The sequence below is a fragment of the Strix aluco genome, chromosome 3 (genome assembly GCF_031877795.1).
Source record: "Strix aluco isolate bStrAlu1 chromosome 3, bStrAlu1.hap1, whole genome shotgun sequence".
NCBI classification, from domain to species: Eukaryota; Metazoa; Chordata; class Aves; order Strigiformes; family Strigidae; genus Strix; species Strix aluco.
Genome location: NC_133933.1, coordinates 70468778 through 70490491, shown reverse-complemented (window position 1 = coordinate 70490491; position 21714 = coordinate 70468778). Strand labels below are relative to the sequence as shown.

At 37.2% G+C, this 21714-nt stretch overlaps 1 protein-coding gene across 7 annotated transcripts in view; it reads left to right on the top strand.

Annotated features, from left to right (window-relative positions):
- AKAP7 (A-kinase anchoring protein 7) overlaps positions 1–21714 on the top strand; it is a 93721-nt gene that overhangs the window by 48506 nt on the left and 23501 nt on the right. The window contains exon 8 of one of the 7 annotated variants that reach the window (XM_074819112.1): positions 16252–16674. The exons of the other annotated variants lie outside the window; for them this stretch is intronic. Within the exon in view, the coding sequence (XP_074675213.1) occupies positions 16252–16283 (32 nt within the window). The 3' untranslated portion in view covers positions 16284–16674. Of the gene's footprint in view, positions 1–16251; positions 16675–21714 lie in introns of those variants that run through there. 7 annotated transcript variants of the gene reach the window in all.

The following is a 21714-nucleotide window of genomic DNA, read 5'->3' as shown; positions in this document are numbered from 1 at the left end:
TCTGTTTCTACCACTTCTTAATTTTTCTTTCCTTGGTAGTCTATTTGTAGGCTAGCTTTTACTTTCTCCACTCTTTTAGGTTGTAACTGCTCTTGAGTTTCTTGCATATCTATGGCACTTTTCCCAAACTTTAATTAATAATACGGCAGTCATACTGCTTTTGGATAAAAATGTCTTGGGCAGCTTCCCAGGGGCTATTTCTTAACATTCGAAATTAGTAATTAGTTCACTGTTTGTGTTGAGTTTATCCACAGCTGCTGTGATTTTGTGCATGCAGGCAGCATGCTTAATAACTCTTGGCCTACATAAAAAGCAACAGGTATTGTGTGCTAATCAATAAAGTCTTTCCCTAAAGCAGAGTCAGGTGGTAGAATACTGACTTATAAAAATTATTCTTTTAAACATGTCAGAGAAACACTCACATTTTAGTTATTAACCTAGAAGCCAGGCTCTTTATGGACAGTGACTAGAAAGTGGCGATCCAGTGGTTTCTTACACACATCAAATATTTTCCATTCACTACTGAGAACAGAGTAGTCCCCTGTTGATTCCTTTTCATGAGTCTTACGTTAAAACTTGATGAATGTTCTCTTTAGCTCTAGAGATATATCATCTTGTATCACTACGTTGGGCAGTTTCTTCTGTATTTGGTAATTTTCTGCGCTTGAAAAACTGACCATTAGTATATCATTTTTCATGATGAGATAGCATTTTTATATTAATTTTGTAATACCAGTTACAACTTAAAAGCTATAGTGAATACATTCTGTGTGTGTGGTTAAGGAGGAGAACAAGCTGACTGAGAGGGAAATAGCCAATGTAAATATGGTTTGAAAGTAGAAATTTTCATTTCAGAATAACATCTCATTGTTTTGAGGGCAAATTCTAAAGTCCCTGACTTTGAGATTTAATGTTAGCAAATGTGTAACAAACTGTTCATTTAGAAAGTGACAGGGAGCTTTTAAAACAGGAACAGGATATTTAGAATTCAATCATTCATCTCCTAATACTGAAAGTAGGTAAAACCTTCTCATCACCTTCTGTAATTCTGTGATTCATGATTCTGTGATTATGAGGTATGTAGTATTTGCTTTATTGTAAAGGGTAATTTTTGCAATTGTCTTTAAAAAATACTGTAATGTAATTCTATTCAAAAGGCTATTGTCCTTCTATTTTTCAACAAAAAGGTGTTTGAAGTAGTGATGTGTTTTCATACCAGAACTGTTATCAGTAGTTGAAAATAAGTGAAAATAAGATTTTCCACAAATGACTTTCAAAAATAGATGCAGACAATGGGATAAAACTGATGAAGTAAATCTGACAGGAAAGCACAAAAGCATATTTGACATCAGTAAGAATCTGATTCATGACTGAAAATCTGGTTGAGTATATAAAAAAGACAGAATTGATTTTTCACAACATAACATAGTGTGTTATAAAATACAATTTAATAACGTCCAGCAACTTTTTTGTATCTTAAGTATTTCTGCTTTAAGGACATTTTTCCTCAAGCAGACTTTGGTGTCCAAACAACTAATTTATTCCTAAATTTCATATACTAAAAATACATGGAAAATATGTAAAACATTAATTTCAAGATATGTTAATTGCAAAAAGTAAACAGACTGCCTAGGAGGTAAGGAATAAATTAAATATGTAATATTCTTTCATTGAATAGATCAGTAAAAGATACTTACTTTTTTTTCTTAAAATATTCCTAGCTAGGATATTGCTTTTGTTGATACGTATTTATTGTATAGTCTTAACATCAAACAGAAGGTATGTTTGGTTTACCATAATGGAATTAAGCTCTTCTGCAGTTCCTGTGAGGAGTGTTTTTCAGTAGTTCGAAGGACATGGAGTGAAAGGAAAACCAGTTTTCCATTGTTCAAATGTCACCATTTTTCAATTGTTGATGATTAGTGTAGATCTGAAGAGCTTATGCTGCATGGTTACACAGGGAGAGTCTACTGAGCTTCCTACCTAATCCCTGTGAGGTATTCTGAAATAAGACATGGTTGCAGATCAATAGAGATCTGTACTTCAGGGGTAATACAAACACTGACATAAAAATGTAGTTGTTGAGGAAAGGGCTTGTTTTGCTTAATACCACAGCTTACATTTCTCTTTCAGAACAGTACTCACCAAGTAATAGAAACAGGTGATAATTTAATTTCCAGTAATTTTCATATTCTAGACTATCCATAAAATATTTCTGAAGCCTCTAGTATTTGTAAAAGTAGTTTCTTCTCGGTGGAAATAATTTCAAGATAAAATGTGACAGATTTTAGGGAAGCATTATTAATGTGGCATATAGTGAGTGTCATTTCTTGTTTCCTAGAAAGCAGCAATGCGCTGTTTTTTATGGAAGCAGTAGAATGTAAGAACAAGATTACATCAACCACAGGCTAAGACATGACATTGTTGTCTTAATGGCAGCCTGCCAAATTACTTGAAGTTTCAATCTGTTCTTAAACACATCAGAAAGGGCCATCACAGTACCTGGTGAATACATAGTATGCAATCTTCTGTTTTTCAAATGAAAATCAAACATTTAAGATCTGAATTAAGATTTAATGACAGGACAGAAATCTGAACCACCCTTCTGTTTATAGGACAGTTACACAGATTTTTTAGGTACAAACGGCTGGAGGGTGTCACTCGTGCAGTATAGAGAACTTTCTGGGAGGGTGCGACATACAATTCATAAACATGTTGTGTTATTACATAGACAAAGAGTTTTCATTTCTTCTTAGTGAAGTATGTCTGAGTCTGCATGTGGACCCTTATTTGTCAGCCATCCAGCTGGGGTCAGCCCAGCATTGAAAAGGCCCCACAGCCTGAAAATTTACCAGAGGATGTGGGTTAGAATAGAACCACTGTAGGGAGAACAGTGCCAAACCTTGCCATTTACAGCCAATAATAAATGGCTGAGCAATACATAAGAAATAACTTTTTTACACTGCCTTTCATGCTGTGTGAACATTCCTCATCTGTTCCATTGCAAGATTTAATGTGTTAACCACTCATGACATAAACTGTCTGATATGACTTTAGTTGTTAAGGTACCCCACTTGCTTGTGCTGTGGAACTGACAAGGAGGACTTGAGATCAGGTGGAGATGACAATGCTTAATGAAGCTGTCCTTCCTGCTTCTCAAGTGTTGGCTGCCATCTCTAGGCTGATGCTATAGTGTTTATCTATGTATTAATTTCTACACAAGCATCAGTAGGTCCAGAGACTTATATGGTACCAGGTCAAACATACATACATACTCATTAGACATACTTACAGACACCTGAAGTTAGGCTTCCAATTTTTAAAGTGCCTAAACATGTCTACATTGTATTTTCTGAGTCAGTGTGGATTCGCATCACTTGCATTCTGATCAGGTATATGGGTGTATGTGGTTGGCACAGTGCTGAGATTGACAGTTTGAGTTGGCATCACAGATTCTGTTCACCTGGATTTGGGTCAGCTATGAGTATGGGAAGAGTGAGCTCCTCTTGTCCTCTCTAGACTGCATGGTTTTACTTTAGGTAAATAGCTTGATTTCTGAAGTGCTGAGACACTACAGTTGACTCTTTGGCACAAACTTTTAAAAACATCTGCTGTGACTTTGCGTTTTACAAAGAGATTTGTTTTAAAGAATTCTGAGTAACCATCCACAGCCTACGGATTACAGCAGAAAGTAGTTGCTGAATGCAGACTGTTTATAAAACGTTTTACCTTTGAAATTGCTTATTTAAGGAAACAGTGAAAATGCCACACTTGCATTTAATACTTAGACACTGTTTCCATAGCTTATTTTTAAAAAATGTTTAAGGTGTTTTGCATCAGAAACCCTGGATACTGAACTTTATTGCTTTAATGAAGAGAACAAACAAAAGGCTTTCTTACACATAAAACTGTTCCTAATTAAATACACTTGGAAAGTGGGTCAAGCTGAACAGGAACAAAGCACTGTTATTCCAAAATAAGAGCATTCACATATGGAATTATTCAGAAACAGCTCTTAGTACTTCAAAATTCCCAGTCACTGTTAATCTGTTCTATCTTTTGAATGCAGGCAAACCCGATAGTTTTCCCTCCCCATTCCCATCTATTGTATTGAAAACACAAAACACATTGGATGTTAAAAATTTACATCACTTCATTAGAATGTTATACAACCTTTGGCAGAAGAGGAGACTTGTTAGTGTATCTTTAATATTAGAAATGTTATTTTCACATGAAAGCAAGTAAAAGCAATCATTATTTTATGTGGCAAATATACCTACTTATGGATGTACTCTTTTAGAAGCATATGCTGAATTTTTTTGTGATCTTTATTATTGACGAATTCCATTTTATAGACATTGTAAATTCCTTTCCTGACATATTACCCAAGGTGTAGAGATGATAATCTCCAAATATCTCAAATACCATCCATAATCCGGATTAGCTGTTACCTCAGACATTTACATCTTCCAGTTGTCTTGCAGTTATCTAGTTATCTAGTCAGAGCTTCTCATATATTTTTTCTTTTCAGAAATATACAGAACATCTGGTTCATCATTCTTCATAATTCATTACCCAGATGGGTTTGAATGAACTTAGTGGTTATTTATATTCTTGGGGATAGCTTTTCTTAATCTTGAAGAACACAAAACAGCTGAAGCCATAAACTCCAAATGGAGTTTAAAATATTATAGTACAATTCTTTCTATAACATACACATATTTCAAAGTAAACCTAAATCTGTAATTTGAAATACGGATGTGTAAATCGTAATTCCTTTGTTGTTTTTAAACTATTGTAAATAAATTCCTGTATCACCTGCATTTTTACTGCTTCTCTGTATCATGGGGCCTTTTTTGGCTTATATAACCAATTTTCACCATGATGCTGTAGTTATCCAGATAGCTTATGAGGAACAAGGGTTAAAAGATTCTAAAAATTGAGTTCTTTCTGATTGTTTATCTGCTCTTTAAACTCTCTGATCACTTTCACTTTCTCAGTTTGGGACTTTAGTGGTACAGAGCCAGTGGTGGTGAGGCTTACACAGTGAAATTCTAAGGAAAAGAACATTATTTTGGGAGAACGGTGCTCTGTAGTAGGGTACATTTAAAGGTAAGAACTATATAATAGCGTGCAATAGTTGAGTACAAAACATTTTTGAATATTTGAGTATTTTTGAGCTTCTATTTAGCATCACTCTTGTCTAGACTCTAGATGAGTTGCAGTGCTCAAACTCATGGAATTAGTCTGCTACATACATTTATAAGTTTGTCTTTTGTAGCAGTAGTTAGTCTGACTATTGCATTTTCATTTGAACACTTCTGTCTTCTGGTTTATTTAATGGAAAGAATCTGTAAGGGGTTGTATCCTGGCACATGTATACATTTTTTCAGTGTAAAGTTACATGTAATGGTCCATTTGAATGGACAATTATGTTAATAACTTTGTGTTATTAGTGCAATTATAGTAAGAATTCTCTCTACAGACTCTCTTAAGGGCTGTTTTCCAAACAAATTTTGGTCCACAGTCCTGGTCCACAGTCTTTTGCACCATGAAATATAACACATGGACTAAATGTATGTTATCTACCTGACTGAAAAGTGAATTCATTAGGTATATTACATTGACAAGTCCTGCTATTTTGTGTTAAAGGCAGGGTTTGTTTTATGTCCTCATGTATAAACAAAATTTACCAGTCAAAGGAAGAAAAGTCATTTTAGGTGAATATCTTTTGCAGGAATTTGGCCCCAGAATGAGATGCCTCCATTTCCAACTGTGTGCAGGGTCCAGTATCTCAGAGCAGAGTCAAGAAATTGCAGGCTGAACTGTGCGCTGCATTGAATAAGCCAGTGGGAAATGCCCAACAAAGAACTGTCAACACCTCTCTGTCTTTCTTTGATTTTTGAGATAGGCATATCACCCTACTCGGATCCAAAGCCCAGTATCCTCTGCTTACGATACATGGGTACTTAAATCAAGTTTCACTTTTTTTATTTTAAAGAGGAAATACTTATTACATACATATTTTGGTTACAATTCCCACTCAAATTGGACATCAGGGCTTTTTTCTTCCCGCAGCTTGGGGGAATTCAAGCCCCTGAAGGCTGGAAAGGCCACAACTGGCAGTTTAGCGTGGAAGCTGAATAATGCACCTGTGTTCTTCAAAGAGGCCCAGAGTAGCAAAGAATTCACATCTCATAGGGCCAAAGAATGAGCCACCACCTGCCCCAAGTCAGACTCTGTAATCCTGTGATTATTTCTTGGAGTCTTATGGAGGTCACAGGCACCGTGTTAAAATGCCCACTGGACTCTTAATCTTATGGCCTATTTAGGAAAGGGAGTGTCCAGTTTTTGGATTCTAAGCAGGTGGACCCCAGGCTGTTCAAAGTGAGCCAGTTCTGAACATGACTACTTCTACTGCTGGACAATAGTAGAATATGTGGGTTTTATTCAGTTTTTGGGTGCAGGCACATCACCCTCGTCTAAATGCTCTGTTTGGTGCTTGTCTTTTTTTGGTATTCATTAGAGGCAAATTATCAGTATATAGGGTTGATATATATATGTCTCCCTGTGTGTTTGCATGTTTGTGTATATGCGCATGCATGCATGTCTACATAGCGTAGTTCCTGGTATTTACTGTGAGGTAGTGCAAAAAGTTCCTTTTAAGCAGCTCCTTTCTTGCTGGAAACCTTTTAATCAATTTAGGCACAGAAGTGGGTGGTGTTCACATGGAGGAGGTTAAGAAAAAGCTCACCAGAAAAGCATTGAATAAATATGGGTTTGGACAGTCTTTGGCTATGGGACTCGTATGGTACCTTGACATGTATCAAAGCTGCTTCCTACCAGTTGCACAGTAGACTCCCCATGATAGGCTTTGGACTGAGTACAGCCCAGATGTTCATTTTCTCATGTATTGTTACTACATGATTCATTGAAATGTTCCTTTTCTTTGGAAGCAGTTTGAGAGTCTCATACAGGGACATGTTTATGAATGTCCATTTAAAGGAGCATCTTTTTTGATTGTTGCATGTTGTTATCTTTTGTATGTGGGCTTATTTTTCAATCTGTGCTATCTTTTTCATTCTTACATAAAAGCTTCATTAGCACTCAAATAAAAAGTTCATGTTTAACATTGTAATTAAAATAGATAAATCCTATTTTATCAATTAGTATAAAACAGCAATTTAAAAATCAGAGCAGATGCTGAAGCTGATAGGTAGGTGATAGGTGATTTCTCCTATCTCCAAAACATATTTATCACTGCTAAGGATGAAAACAAATGTCTTTCCCTTCTCTAGGAGAAAACGCAGTTGTAGTTTGTACAGTACAGAGAAATTTTATGGAAATAAAGAGAATCCAGAGCAAACAAAGGAAACCATTTTACTTCTTTTAAATCCTGTTTATACATGAGTATATTTTGTAAAGAAATGTTCTTCAATACATTGAGGAAGGCAGAAAGAATCTGTTATTTCACTCAGTAGATATTGTATCCTCTCCTTGTTCTGACAGCAAATGCAGAATCACATTCCCTTTTTTTTTGACCTTTATAAATATCACTGTGTCCTTGGAGTAAAGAAATATGTGGGAATGCCCACTCAGTTACTTATGTTGTACCGCTTAATATAGGCATCTCAGTCAAAACTCCCAATTCTTGAATTTCTTTTTAAGAATTAAAATATGTTTCTGAAAATGATATAATTTTTGTACAAATATAATAAATTCCAGTACACACTTTCCTCATAGTTATAAAACTTAAAAACTGAGATTGAAAGACAGTAAACATGTTTCTAGATGAAGACACAAGAAAGTCTTCTAGGTGTAGTGCTAGCTGGCTTTTTTTAAGAACCTTCTAGTAAACCACTCCTACCTGTTAGGCTCACTTTTGACTCCATAGATTTCTAGAAGGACTTTCAGATTAAGCAGGTATCACTTCTACATCTTTTTATAGAGATGTAATAGAAAATCACAATGCACAAGCTTTGCTTCACTTGTTCTTACTTTACTTTTTACTTCTTCCAGGTATACGTAACATTATTGTCAATACTCTTATACATAATGTCTTATGAAATAACTCATTGATTTGAGTTTATTTGAAATGTGTGTATTTTGATTTTAAATCTGTAAGTATGTTCTGTTAATGTTTGAGTCTCTTGGGTAAGTAGTATAATTAGGTTTACATTATTATAATGAACTCTATCTCATCGTAATTGGACACCAATGGAAAACTGTCAGAACTATTTTTTTAAATCAATACTAAAATTAGGAGGCTGTTGATCTGTAGCAAAAGAATGGCTGGGTTCCAGCAGAAGTTTCTGTTATCTTTGGGGCAGGACATGATTTTTGTGTTGAGTTTTTCTGAGAATAATGTATGAAGGGGAATAACAGAAATCTCTGTATGACTAACCAAAAGGAATTTAGTTCACAGTCATCTGAGAAAGCAAAAGCTGGCTGCCATTCCCAGTTCTCCTTTCCTTTCCATTTAGAATGAGTTTTCTGCTTTGGTCTCAAGGAAACCTCGGAGCAGATTACCATAAGAAATGAGTCAGTGTTACTGCCTGTCCTGATCTTTTAGTAGAGACTATCTGGCACTTCAGGATGATGAATCTGATAGATTCACACACAGGCAGCCATGGCAGTGTAATACCTATTAGTTAAAATTACACCAACAGTTACCCAACTTTCAATCCTTTGGTAATGTGTTTATGATATGTTGATAAACCATATGCTAAGGGGTCACCTGCAAGTGATACAGATTATTCAGTACACTTGCTGCCAAGATGCATTGATAATGAACGCATTTTTATGCTTGTTTGTGAGAATGAACACTTCAAATTCCATGCTGTTTTCCCCTTCCTTTTCGTAGTGTAAATTAAAACAAGAAAAAAATTGTAAAAGGAAAGAAACAGCTTTTTAAAATTACAGTCAATGAGTGATTGCTAGACTAAATGTTTACAGTATTTTAGAATATGTGGGCTAGATCCTGAAATATTTTCCATTTGCCCCATTTCTGTCTTTTTAGGAAAGACTGAGAGCAGAGTTGTCCCTGGAATAAGTTTGTTTTAACTGGTATACTCAGAGCAGAGCTTAACAGTTTAGCGCATTTGCTGTCTGCAAAAGATTGTACTCAGTTTATCAGTTTTAGCTGGTGTAGATACAGGCTTAACCTTGTACATACAGCTTTAAATTACATTGTGCATCTCAGATGAAAGCCATGGTACTGTACATAAATCAGATAAAACATTTCAAACAGGAGGGCAGCCTGAAGGGTCCATACTTGATTTCTGTTTGAAACTCAAGGTGGAGACTGCTGAATTTCTGAAAAACAGCTGTTGAAGCTGCTTGAAGTATAAAGTCAGAGATGGTTCCATAGTGCAGCCTGATCTCTGCTGTTAGCCCACTTGGCTCTTCGCTGAGCTGAATGGCTTTAGGTAGGCTGAAAAGGTGATGTTCCTATGGAGTCTCACAGGTGTGTGGTACGGGCGTGGAACAAGGACATTTTGCCTGCTGCCAGCAGTCAAAGTCCTGGCAATGGTGGAGAATTAACCGCTTGGAAGACTGAGCTGCTTTCTCATCTCATTGACGTGGAGGAAGCCAGAATTTCTCTGAGCATCAATCTTGGTCATCGATCTGACTTCCTGCATGTTTCGTATGTATGCGCCAGTCAAGCACTTAAAATTGAAGATTCTCTGTACAGAACCTGGTCACTGGTCAGAGCATCCTTCTTTCTTTCTGATCCATTCACAGACCCTCTTCCCACTGTGGCTGATCTTTTCAAAGGAGTATTGGCTATGAAAGAAAAGGACATATTTAAGAATATATTCAAATCTAAAGATTCTTTTTCTGGAAGGCTTTGAGGTGAAATGTGTTATTTCAAAGGAACAGGAGTCAAGGGTTAATCCTTTTCTTCCAGATGTCTTTTTTTTTTTTTTAATAATCTGAACAAACAGATTGGTTAGGGTGTGTTCCTTGATTAGCTATACAGTTTACTAAAGCAAACGACAGCACACAGATTTCAGTGAACCATATTAAGATGCAGCAATCTAGCAAGTGCTATGAGCTGACAACATCAAAACCTTCTTAATTGTGGGGTTTTAAATACAAGTTTTACATGGTTCCTTTACTGACTTCATACTACTTTCCTTTTTTCCTCCCATGAATCATGAAAAATCTTTAATACGATCTTAAAAACAGCTGTAAATGCACAGTAACTAGCATTGGTCCCTTCATTTCTGTTCTTTAATGCTAAGTATTTATTTGCACAGCACCAAATACCACGTTTTCACTGGCATACCAGAATAAGACTGTATTTTCTTCAGACTGTAAAAATAGATATTTAAGGAACCTTCTGCTGTTGTATTGTCAAGTACCTCTTAAATAAATGAGAATTCTATGGGAAGGACTACCTTAAATCTCAACTCTCTCCTGACTTGCGTTCTTACCAGTGGCTTTAACAAGCAGGAGAAAAGGAACTTTGTAATATTCTCAGAAAGTTAGAAAAATCTGGGCTCTGGAGCTCCAAATGGAGATTGGGGAAAAGTTGCAATACTGAGGAGTGTTGCAACAGGAATGGAAAGGGGACTGAATCAGGGCCTGCCTGTGCAACCTTACACCAGCTAAATTTTGGGCACATTCAGTGAGCCTATTTATATAAGTGTTCCAAACCACAGAAGAACTCTAGTATAGAACGATAATGAAGAGAGCAATAGATCAGCAATAAAGTACTGGCTGGGGTCAGTGGCATTAGCAGATCTGACACACAAAATTGTGGTACAGTGGCAGTGCATTTCACTAACTTTCTTGACAAACTTTGAAGGGAGAGAATATTAGTAGTCACCATTTATTTAATTTTTTTTTCCTTTTTAAAAAGTTTATTCAATTTACTTGTTCTAGTGGAAAATTAATTTTGATTTTTTTTAACAAGAATTGTTCTTCTAGGCTATGTACAACACTCAGTGTTCCAGAAAGCAAGTTTTAATATAATGTGATTGATAATGTATGTACATGGCAAAAAAAGAATTCTCACTGTTCTGTGTTCATATTGCATTTTATTTTTAAATGTAAAAATTTGTCATGTTTGAATGGAGAGCAAGGGAAGGAAGTACAAGAACAGACCTCTATCTTCTTTTTCTTGGTAGCCAGGTTTCCCTGTTTTTCAAAATAAGCATTTAAAAATGCTAAATGTAATCAGGAAAGTAAAGAAAATATTCAAAACAACATTTTGGAAAAAATGGACGTCCTTTTAAAAAAAGGCAAACAGCGTAGTGATAATTTGTTGGAAATTTAGGTATCATTACAGCCTTGCCACTGCCACATATTTCTCATTTATTTTTGATACACATGAGAAAAAAAAAATCATTTTACTATAATAAGTTGAAATAAATTTATATTCTCCTTAAAACTTTTTTGGTGTCCTCACAGTCAGGTTAACTTTCAGTAAATCATCATTGGACAATGATAGCTGTCTCTAGCTACTTACTGCTTGGCACAATCATTGAGAGACTGCTAGGCTATGAACACAATTCTTTTCAAACTTCATTATCTCAACTGTTCAGTTCCCCTTGAAATTTTAGAACGCAAAAGTATATAAGCACCAAAATTTTTGCCTTTCACTGAAATTGCACTATTTTTTCACGCATGGCATTTAATAATTTCTATTAAACTCTGAGATTCAATTTCTTTTTGTGATTTTGGAGGGGTTTTCCCCCACAATAACTAATGTATCCTTCAGTTTCTGGTCCCCCTGCTTTTATACATTCCTTAATCTTTCTTTTCCACAACAGCAGGAACTAGCTGAATATTGAATTAAATGAATGCTTGATAGGTGTCAGAGGCATAGACCTGTAAGGTGAGCCTTGGAAAGACCCTGAAGTGTGAGCTATACCTTGCCCCAGCTTTTCCCATTGTCATTGTCTTGGGGCTTATCTACAGATCTCATATGTCAAGGGGGACACATTCTTGCATGCTGGCATCCGCTATGAAGTCCATCTCATACCCCCGCTTTCAGTCAGGCAAAATCACTACAGGAATAGATGGGATACCTCAGGACATACACATCACAGACAGACACGTCCACTCTGCAAAGAAGCGTTCCGTGAGTACGCTGCAGAGCTCGAATATATTTGGGGTTTTCACCCAGAGGTGCTGTATGGCTTATTCTAAACACAGCTCTGAATGCATTCCTGAGGGTAAACAATCTGGACAGTTGGCAGATTTGGTCTTGAGCCTCACCCTGAGGTTGCACTTAGAATAGAAGGCAGGCGTATGGGTGGCTGGTGTCCCAGCCTTTGCTGAAAAGGTACAGTTCATTCAGCAAATGTAACTCACAGAAATAGTGATTTACAGTGAATAGGAGCAAGATTCTCTCTCTAGAAGGCAGTGTTGTAAAACACTTATTAGTGGTGAGATTTCCCTGGAAGTATTTTAATGTGGTTTTAAAGAGCATAGCTAAAATAGTCACTTCTGTTTTAGAATGCAAATGCCAACTCAGTATATTTTTTTCTTTATAGTACATGTTTCCAGAAATATTCTTAAGCCATTAAAGAATAAGAAAATCAAACACTTTAAAATTAATTTAGTCTAGTTGTTTAAGGTTTTCCTCCAGAAACATTTAATTGCAAGTGTTTTCAGAAGGACACAATTAAAAATTTGATAGGATTACACGTTGCATTACAAACCAAGTATCGGAAAGAAATGGGAGCATAGTCTGCACTGTCAAACAGAGTAGGAAAATGTTTTCATTTTGGGAAGTCCAACAGATGATTTGTTTATCCCTGGTTTTTCTTCTAGGTAGGGATTGTAATTCTGGTTTGGTAGGTGCTCCCAAAACAGCACTTAACAGTGATACACTGTCTTCTGTGCTCTGTGTGTGTGTGTGTGTGTGTTTATATACATTGGCTTGGGAACAGCTTAGGTTCTGAGTGCAGAAATACTTTTAAGTTGAAATGCAGATCAGCTTTTCTTCCTCACCCACTTTTTACATAATTTGCACCACAAGCATCATCTAAAAAAAGCTTTGCTAGGTTCCTTCTGGATCAGCTGAACAGTATTCAGGAGCAATAGGAAGGCTGAAATTGCCTCTGCTTAGAATGAATACCTTCTTGTTTCTTTTAGACTTTATCTGCTCTGAAGAGGGACACTTTCCAAGATTTGAAATTGTAATTTCTGCTTGGTGGAGGCCAGTAGTTCTGCTGGTTTTGCAGTTTGTCTTGGCTAGTCTAGGCAACCATCCTTGATAAAGGATGGCACCTTGCCATTCCTTCCCTGGAAAAATTCCACCCCTCAGTTTCAATCCCAATGTGTCCTCCAGCTTCCCTGCCTCCCAGCAAAACACATATCAGTGTCTTTTGGGGCTTCTTAATTTTTAATGATAATTGGCTGTTTAGGCCTCATATGGCTAGAGTTAGTATAATTCTATATCCAGTCACACTTATGTGCCTGAAACAGTTGAAAGCTTTGCTGCTGTGGGGTAACTTCTGTCAAAACGTACTTTGTATATCTCACCAAAATTTCACGAGATGTCAAAACAGAACAAACTGCAGGCCTTGAGCTAGCAAAGCACTGAAAATGTGATCAGGCCCACTTTTGTTACTGAATATATGCCCAAATATTTAAGATGGACCATATCTAGCTCTTCAGTTCGTGGTCCCTATCCTCATCTTGCAAGTTAGAGCATGTATACTGATCTGGCCAGTGCTAAAAGGCAAGAGCCCTCCTTGAATCCTTTGTTTCTTCTCTGTATGCACATTTGTGCTTATGTACTTTGTTAGTTTTGGCTAAAAGATGACTTGTAGATGGATGGAAGAGGTCTGTCACTGGTTGTGACTATTCCAGAATTGCGTAAGAGGGTATTGTCAGCCTGACATCCATGGATTGCCCACACTACTTAGGAAGCAATCAGTAAGAACTATGGTTATTGCATGTTTTAGCAGAAGGATGCTTTGTTTTAAGTACAAGAGGACTGTGTGCTTCGTATGCTGCTTTGTTAAACATGATTGTCAAAAGATGACAGCACTGGGAGTTTTGTATGCATTTAGGTACTACGTAGATGTGATCTGTCTGTATAGATGGAGAGTATGCCTACATAAAACTGAAAAATATGTTATTGTTTGGTGTATTACTTGAACATTCCTGATTTTTTTTTTAACTTTTCCTGGTGGAGAATAATTGTTTTCTTGCCTAAAATATTGCCTGTGATCTTGTTTTGATCCTGAGCAGAATGAAAGATACTGCTCACTCCTAGAAATAGTCTCTCTATGCTTTGATGATTGGCTTCACTTATGCCTTGTAGTATTCATGTTTAATTCACGTTGTAGAATATGGGTCATGTTCTTTCCTTTTTGCTCTTGGTTAGGCTAATAGCATCTCCACAAGTGAGGCAACTGCACAGCTGAAATGGATTTCTATGAATATAGAACTTAATAACTGTTACAGTTATTATAAAAACTTGTATACCATCCTGATTTTTTTTTTGTTTCTGCTACTGGAAGATAATAATTCGTAAAACAGTAGATGATTTAATTATTGTTAATAACAGAGTAATGATGGAAAAGAATAAAGAATATTACAATCTGGCAACCTTATATTAATGCATCTTAGTTTTGGAATAGTACTTAGCTTAAAGACAGTTCTGTTTTCATAAGGAACCATGCCTAACAAACAAGTTAAATATATTACACTTGTTCTTCTCAGATAAGCTGACTTGTCTCTGTAAGAAATACAAAATATTTATAGGATTCCCCAGTCTTAGATTCTTACATCTCAGAAAACAAACATATAATTTCATGAATAATCAAATAGTAGCTTGAATATGAAGCACTAGACATTTTTGTGGAGAATTTCTGCCACCGCTTAAATTGTTGGTTTTCTAGAAGGTGTGTCATATAAACTAGAACACTAAAAAAGTGCAGGTTAATAGTAACAGAATTCATACCCTCATTTTGTGGCAAATGGATTCTCTTTTCGGCTGTAAATATTAGACTTTAAAATATTAACAAGAATATAAGCCTTATCATTTATCGGTGTGATAAACGATTGCATGCTTTATCCATCCTTCGTATTAATATTAAATGTTAAGAGCCATTGCTATCACAGGCTCTCTGTTATTCAGTGGGTGCTCAAAATGTGTCAGTGACTGCAGGTATTGTGCAAGATTAGGTCTTTTAATAGAAAGTATTGGTGGATTTGATTTCTTCTGAATTTTTGTTTACATTGTGAATGCAAAAAAATTACTTTCAAAAACAAAGTGACTGCAGCCGTGAAAGGTGCACCATTTGCCAGTGCACACAGATGACCATTCAATGAAACACTGGTTTTCCTGGATATACTAGACAGGAAATTGTGTGCAGACTTTCTAGACTGTAATCCCACAATTTCTATGTATACCTGCATGCCTTCATTATTAGCCTAATGACAGAAAGCTTGTGGGATCATGCTTTGCGTATGTGTATGTGCGTATGTGTTACCTGACCGTTACAGCAATAACTTTAAAAGTTGTTGACAAATTTCTGGTAAATTAAACAGACGTAGAAGTCTCAAAATATTAAATACCTACATGTTAGCAGAAACACACATCCAGATAGAAGAGGAGATTTTATTAATTCCCACAGTGAAGGAAAAATTGCGGTATGAGCTCAACTTTTAAGAGCCATGGGGCATCCAGGGACTATTGTCATTATGAGTGGCTTACCAAGGATCAGTCTTCAGTACGAGATCTTTGGACACCAAAGAGCTACTTCTCAGACACATATGTCATGTACATTCTTTGTTGTCTAACAGAACAGTTTGTGATGACACCTATTTGCAGCCAAAGCTGGGATATTCACAAGATACTTAACCTGCAAGGATGCTTTGATAGGTAACAGCATGTGAGCACCCCAGTAGGAACTGTCTAATTCCTTTAAAAATTCAGTGAACTACAAGACAAAATAGGTAGGAAGCTGGACACTTTTGGTTCTGGTGAACACAAGAATATTTAGACAGAATATATGCCTTTACGTTTGGGTTTATTTACATTCTTCGAATGAATAGACTCAGTTTGCCAAAGCCATACAGGCTGTGCTCATTCACTATCCTGTCTCACTGCATGTACTAAGGTGTTTCATTACTTATTTACTTTCAGGTAACTAATGACTCTGTTGAGTAATGTTGGGATTAGTACTAATCCCTGGAGGACTGCCTTTGATTATTTTTCATCGTTAATCACTAATTTACTCTTTACTGATGTTGCATCTCATTGGTTTTTTATTACCTTAGAAAAGTCTACGTTGGTTACATCCACCGGGTGACCTTCCTCACGCACAACTTGTAATACATTCGCTGTTGAGGAGGGCTGGTAACCTGCAGTGAAGTGACCTGCTCTGTTCCTACCGAAATCGGTGGCGAACCCCGACGGCAGGGCGGGCGGTAATCCCGGGCTCTTTGTCAGCATCTCTCGCTAGGGCTGCTGCTCCTCCGGCAGCAAGACCAGCTTTTTTCCTTGCTTAGTTTTATAACCTCATTTTTGCTTCTGGGGGAAAGTAGGAAAGCCCATTTATTAAGTAAAAATACTTAATATATAGATTTAGTGTATACTTAACCGTATTTTGTCCCCTTTCTGAGCCCGCTTTCCTGAGGCAGAGGGGAGGTGTGGTGGCAGAGGGCACACAGCCACACTTACACTTTTTAAACCAACCGGCGCCTTATTTAAGGTGGCCAAACGGTGCCTGTTTTTTTAAGTACCCTTCTCTCCTTTAACCTAAGGACGAGAAAGGGAAAATCGGGCAGCTGTCTTCAAGACAGATTGCACGGCAGGGGCAGGGCGCAGGCTGCGAGCGGGGCCGGGCCGGGCCGGGGGCGGGGCCGGGGGCGGGGCCGGGCGGGGCGGGCTGGGGGCGGGGCCTGCCCTGCCGCTCACTCCCGGTCTCCCGCCGCTCCCAGAGCAGAATAAGCAATTTCTTCACGGACTGCAGCCCGATCTACAGCTTTTGATTGAGGGGCACGCAGAGAGGACAAGGAAGAAAAGAAAGCGGTCGATGCCATGGGCCAGCTCTGCTGCTTTCCTTTCTCCAGAGGGGAGGAAAAAATCAGTAAGTGGGCAGTAGTGTGCGGCGCTGCCTGCCGCCGCCTCGGGGAGGGGAACGCTGCGGGAAGCTGACAGGCGTTCCTTGGGTTTGGGGGTTTTCCTTGTAGAAAATTAGCTGATTGCTTTTTAGAGAAAGGATGGGGATAGGTGGAGGCAAATTGAGCACTACTTCCACTAAATAGATGAAGATTTCTTTGTAATAGAGATAAGTGATTATATCAGATCTTGTTTATGAGCATTCTAGCAGCCCATTTCTCTATGCAAATGTAGCCAAAGTGAGTATTTTAATTTTCCTTTTTAGCAAGTGTCATTCAGAGTAGGAGTTGAAAAAGGACGAAAAGCAAGTGCGATTTTAACAAGTGCAATTTAGAGTAATAGATGAGGTTTTGATGTTGTTACCATACACATGTTGATGGTTAATACTCATTAGCAACAGATAGAAAGAATGGAGATTTTGTTGATGGCAATGTTGACAGATGATGAAGGAAATCATCAGTTCATTTTCCGTTTGGGTGTTGGTTCGATGTGTAGTTTTTAGCTGAGTGAGCAAATAGTTGCACTTTATGTATTTATCTGGTAGTGTCTGAAGTGACTATCAAGTATATATCTCTGGTTTTGCTTTTAGTTGAGTAAATATAAGTTAGAATTAGAGGAAGCAGTTCTGATTGCCTTATCCTTTGGTGCACTGAGTCAAGCTAGCTAATTTGACTGGAATGTTTTTTTCTGTTAAATTATGTGCTGAAAATGGTATTTGACCTAAGTTTGGTTACACAATAAAATATTTACTCTTGACTTCTTGCTCAGTGAAATATTGTCAACCTTTCTTCTAGAAGATGCAGCCAAATTTCTGTCACATTATGTCTGAAATCAGTTTTAACTAAATTCACATAATTCATTAGCTGTAGTCTAGAAAATCCAGTTATCTGATCTGGTTTATATTTCATTCTTGTTACTCAGGAAGCTGTCTAGGCATAAATAAAATCAGAGTTTATACCATCAATTTAAAAAAAAAAAAAGTGTCCCTTAATGCAAGAAATCTAGAAGACAGCCTCAAGCAAATGAGTTGGCTGTTTTTAAATGTTTTTCCTTCACAGGTCATGGTATGAGGGTAAATGTTGTAAATTTTGCACAGTGGAAAATGGCTAGAAATATTTGTATTTCAAAACTTTTTTATCATATAGTCAGTACAGAATGTCTTTATGTGAAAATCAAGTACCTAGTGCATCTCAGTTTTAATATACAGAATAGGTGAAGACAGACAGCAGATACAAATTGTTTTTAAGATTGTTCTCTCGAGCAGATCAAAAGATACAAAGAAGCGATAGATTCTTCTGTGTCCTGCTTCTCTTGGTTCCCTCACTTCACTGCTTTTTGACTTTTCTTCTGGCATTACCTGTCATGCATCAGCTTTCTTTGTATGTGCTCCTGTGAGTGAATGGAACATACACAGAATGTAACATTTAGCATAGCATGACCTCAAACTGCTTGTAGTCAAAAAAAAAATCATTCATGAGAGGTCGTTGTGTGCAAAGTCACAAAGGCTTTTGAAAGAGGTGGGCTTTTGGCATGTAGCAACTGAAAGGTGTGGCACAAACCCCTGGGAATGAGGAAGGGACAAAAAGGATAGTTATAGGATGATGGGAATCTGAAGCAAGGAGGTCTGGCTATGGATGAGGTAAGAGGGCGGTGTCTGAAATGAGGAGGAAAAAATAGATGTGGCACTGTTTTACCAGTGTTTGTGGGGGAGTAAGATAGACTGAGACATCTTAAAAAGAGAAAGACTGAGCAAGTATGTGATGAGCATGGTGGATATGATTGGCTTTCCCCGCAGTCCAGCACAGTCTGGAGAAAAAAGAAGAGAAAGGGGCTTTTCTTTCAGCTGGTCCCTTGGCCTCCCTCCCTCTCTTCTGCCATGCCTGGTCCTCCCTCCAGGCGCTGGCAGGAAACACTGCCATGCGTGGCTGTGTATCTAGCATGGCCCTGCCCGAGCTAGATGGATGGCTTGAAGCTGGGCATACGAAGAGGCAGAAGGGAATGACTTTCACATCCATTTTTCATCTTCCTATCACATTATCATGATGGCCTTTAAACTAATTGTGTTGGGAAAGTAACCCGGGCTTTTTATTGCCACTAAATTATCTTGGTTAGCAAACATGCAGGTGCAAATCACGATCATGTGATTGTTGTATATGAGAAAAAAAAGTACATTAAATAAAGGCAAGCATTTGCAGTAAACAGCAGCTCACTGTGCTGCTTGACTGGACTCAGTCACAGTGACGATGAAAATGTCTAAACTTCATTATGGTCTTCCTGTAAGCTTTGTTTCAGCTGAGGTGCCTCAAGTTAAACACAGCTGACAAATGCCAGTTATTGAATGGCTGAGAGTTCCTTACTTAGTAAGGAAATGTTTCCATTTCATGTATAGTATAGTTTCAAAAGGTGTTGTAGATTTTATTATCTGGTAGTGTTACATAGTATATATTTGTGTTGAGTGAGGTGAAAGCTCACTGCTTTCATGGCATGCTTTTTAAAATAAGAGTTTAGATCTATTTCACGTCAAGTCCGAATTGAATTTTTCTTCAACTCATTGCCTAATCTGCATTGTTTAAAAAAAAAAAAAAAAAAAAGATAAATTTAACCTTAGAAATTAAAAGATGGCTATGACTGAAATGCACCAAAGTACTGACAAGTGGAAGCTGAGTTGTATTATTAAGTTTGAACAGCAGCTTTCTCACATCTTGTATCTACACACAGTATGTATTTCACATCCCTCTCTATTCTCTTCAAATACAGGTATAACCTTGGAAAACATTTAGCCAAGTTTTACAGCTTTGGTAAGATCATAAGAGTGGTAGTTCTGAACCAAATTTAAGATCCCTCTCCCTAGCATTGTAGGCACAGGATGCCTGATAGAACCATTAGAAAAGGGCAGGCGTAAGAAGGCGTTTCTTCAAAATACAGCTCCAATGCTGCAGCGCTTCATAGCTAGTGAACTTTGTGAAGTGGGGTGGTATTCTTTATAATTCAAAGTCTTAAATAAATTTTTCTTCCAATAAATTTTCCAGTCACCTCTTAAATCCATGTAAACTTGGAGTATCTGTACCGTCTTCTGGCACGGAGCTTTACAGCTTAAATATGCTTTTTGTGAAGAACCTTATCAGCCATGCCAACAAATACAATTTGGTTTACTAAGTACTATCTAAATAAACAGTTTTTCTGCCACGCTTCATAGAAATCAATTCCCAGAATGTACTCTGGGGAGCAAAGAGCTAGTGCATTCTGCAGAGGAGGAAAGCAGAGAAGTATCAGTCCTCACTACTGGTTGTGGGACAGAGATACAAGTAAAGCATGAGTAGAAGCTGTTACAACTTAGGCATTTAGGACCTTCACAACCTATTCTTTCAGTTGTCTCAGTGAATGATCATGAACGACTCTAAGGCTGAGGAGCTTTCTACAGGGGTGCAGACATCTGATTCAGCATCTCCCAATGCTGCCTTTATGTATATTCATCAATGTATCCTGTGTTGAGTCCCTTACCAGAAGAACCTTTTTAAATAACCGGTGGCTTAACTAGTTTTTTCTTTGTTTTTAGGTACATAAAATGAAACCATATTGATAATATTACCCTGATTTTGCACAAGAGATCCCTCAGATTCCTATAAATTTGAAGGAAGTTATTCTCGTGAATAGAAAATTAGTTTTAGAGGTTACATAAATTTGATAAATTTATGGAGACTTTTATTAAAAGTCATAGGGTAGAAATCTATTTTTAAAAAAGCCAAAAACAAAACAAAAAATAAACAACTTTATTTCTTCTCCCATTCAACAATGTTAAATTCCAGTGAAGTTGGTGAGGGTTTCAAAATTTGGCTTGCTCTGTTTAAGGAGGGGCTTTTGAAAGAGTGTCTATTCCAAAATATACTAGTGTATAGTCTAACAGTTCTTCATGTTCTAAGATCATGAAGGAATTCCCTGTATGATAACCCTGATGTTAAGCTTCGTATTGATTTGCTTATGTCAACACTAAATAAGTGCTTTTTCATTTTGGAATGATCTTTAATTGCTTTTTGAACTGATCTCATTGGAAGCTTTTTTCTGGTCTGAAGTTGTTTATTTATTTTAACTTCGTAGCATGACACTTTTTAATGTGGCATAAAAGAAAGCATTGTCCAAAATAAGCATTGTTACACTTCATTTTAGCTGTATATGCGTTAGCCCATTTGCTACCTGATAGGAAACCAAAGATTAGAGTCTGGCCAGAAATTGTTTAAAAAGGCTGTTACATATTGAATGCATACAAAATTCCCGTGTCAGACAATTACTGATGTGAAATAAGGCTGGTCACTTCAAAACAGAAGATGAAACCTATTTGCATTGTAAAAGATGTGATTCACAACTTTAGAGGGCAGAGCATAGCGATGCAAGCACTTCTATGTGTTTTGATTTAATGAGATTAAGCACTTAATTTGTTCTTTGGTAGCTATTATACCCTATTACTTATGGTGCATATTGAATATAACACATGCAAACAGTTGTGGAAATAAGTAAATGAACACAGGGCCTGAATCTACATATCCTGTGCACAGGAACCAGGCAAGCAAGCAAGCTCCAACACACAGCCAGGCCAGCCACATTCAGCCCAGATCTTGCTCTTT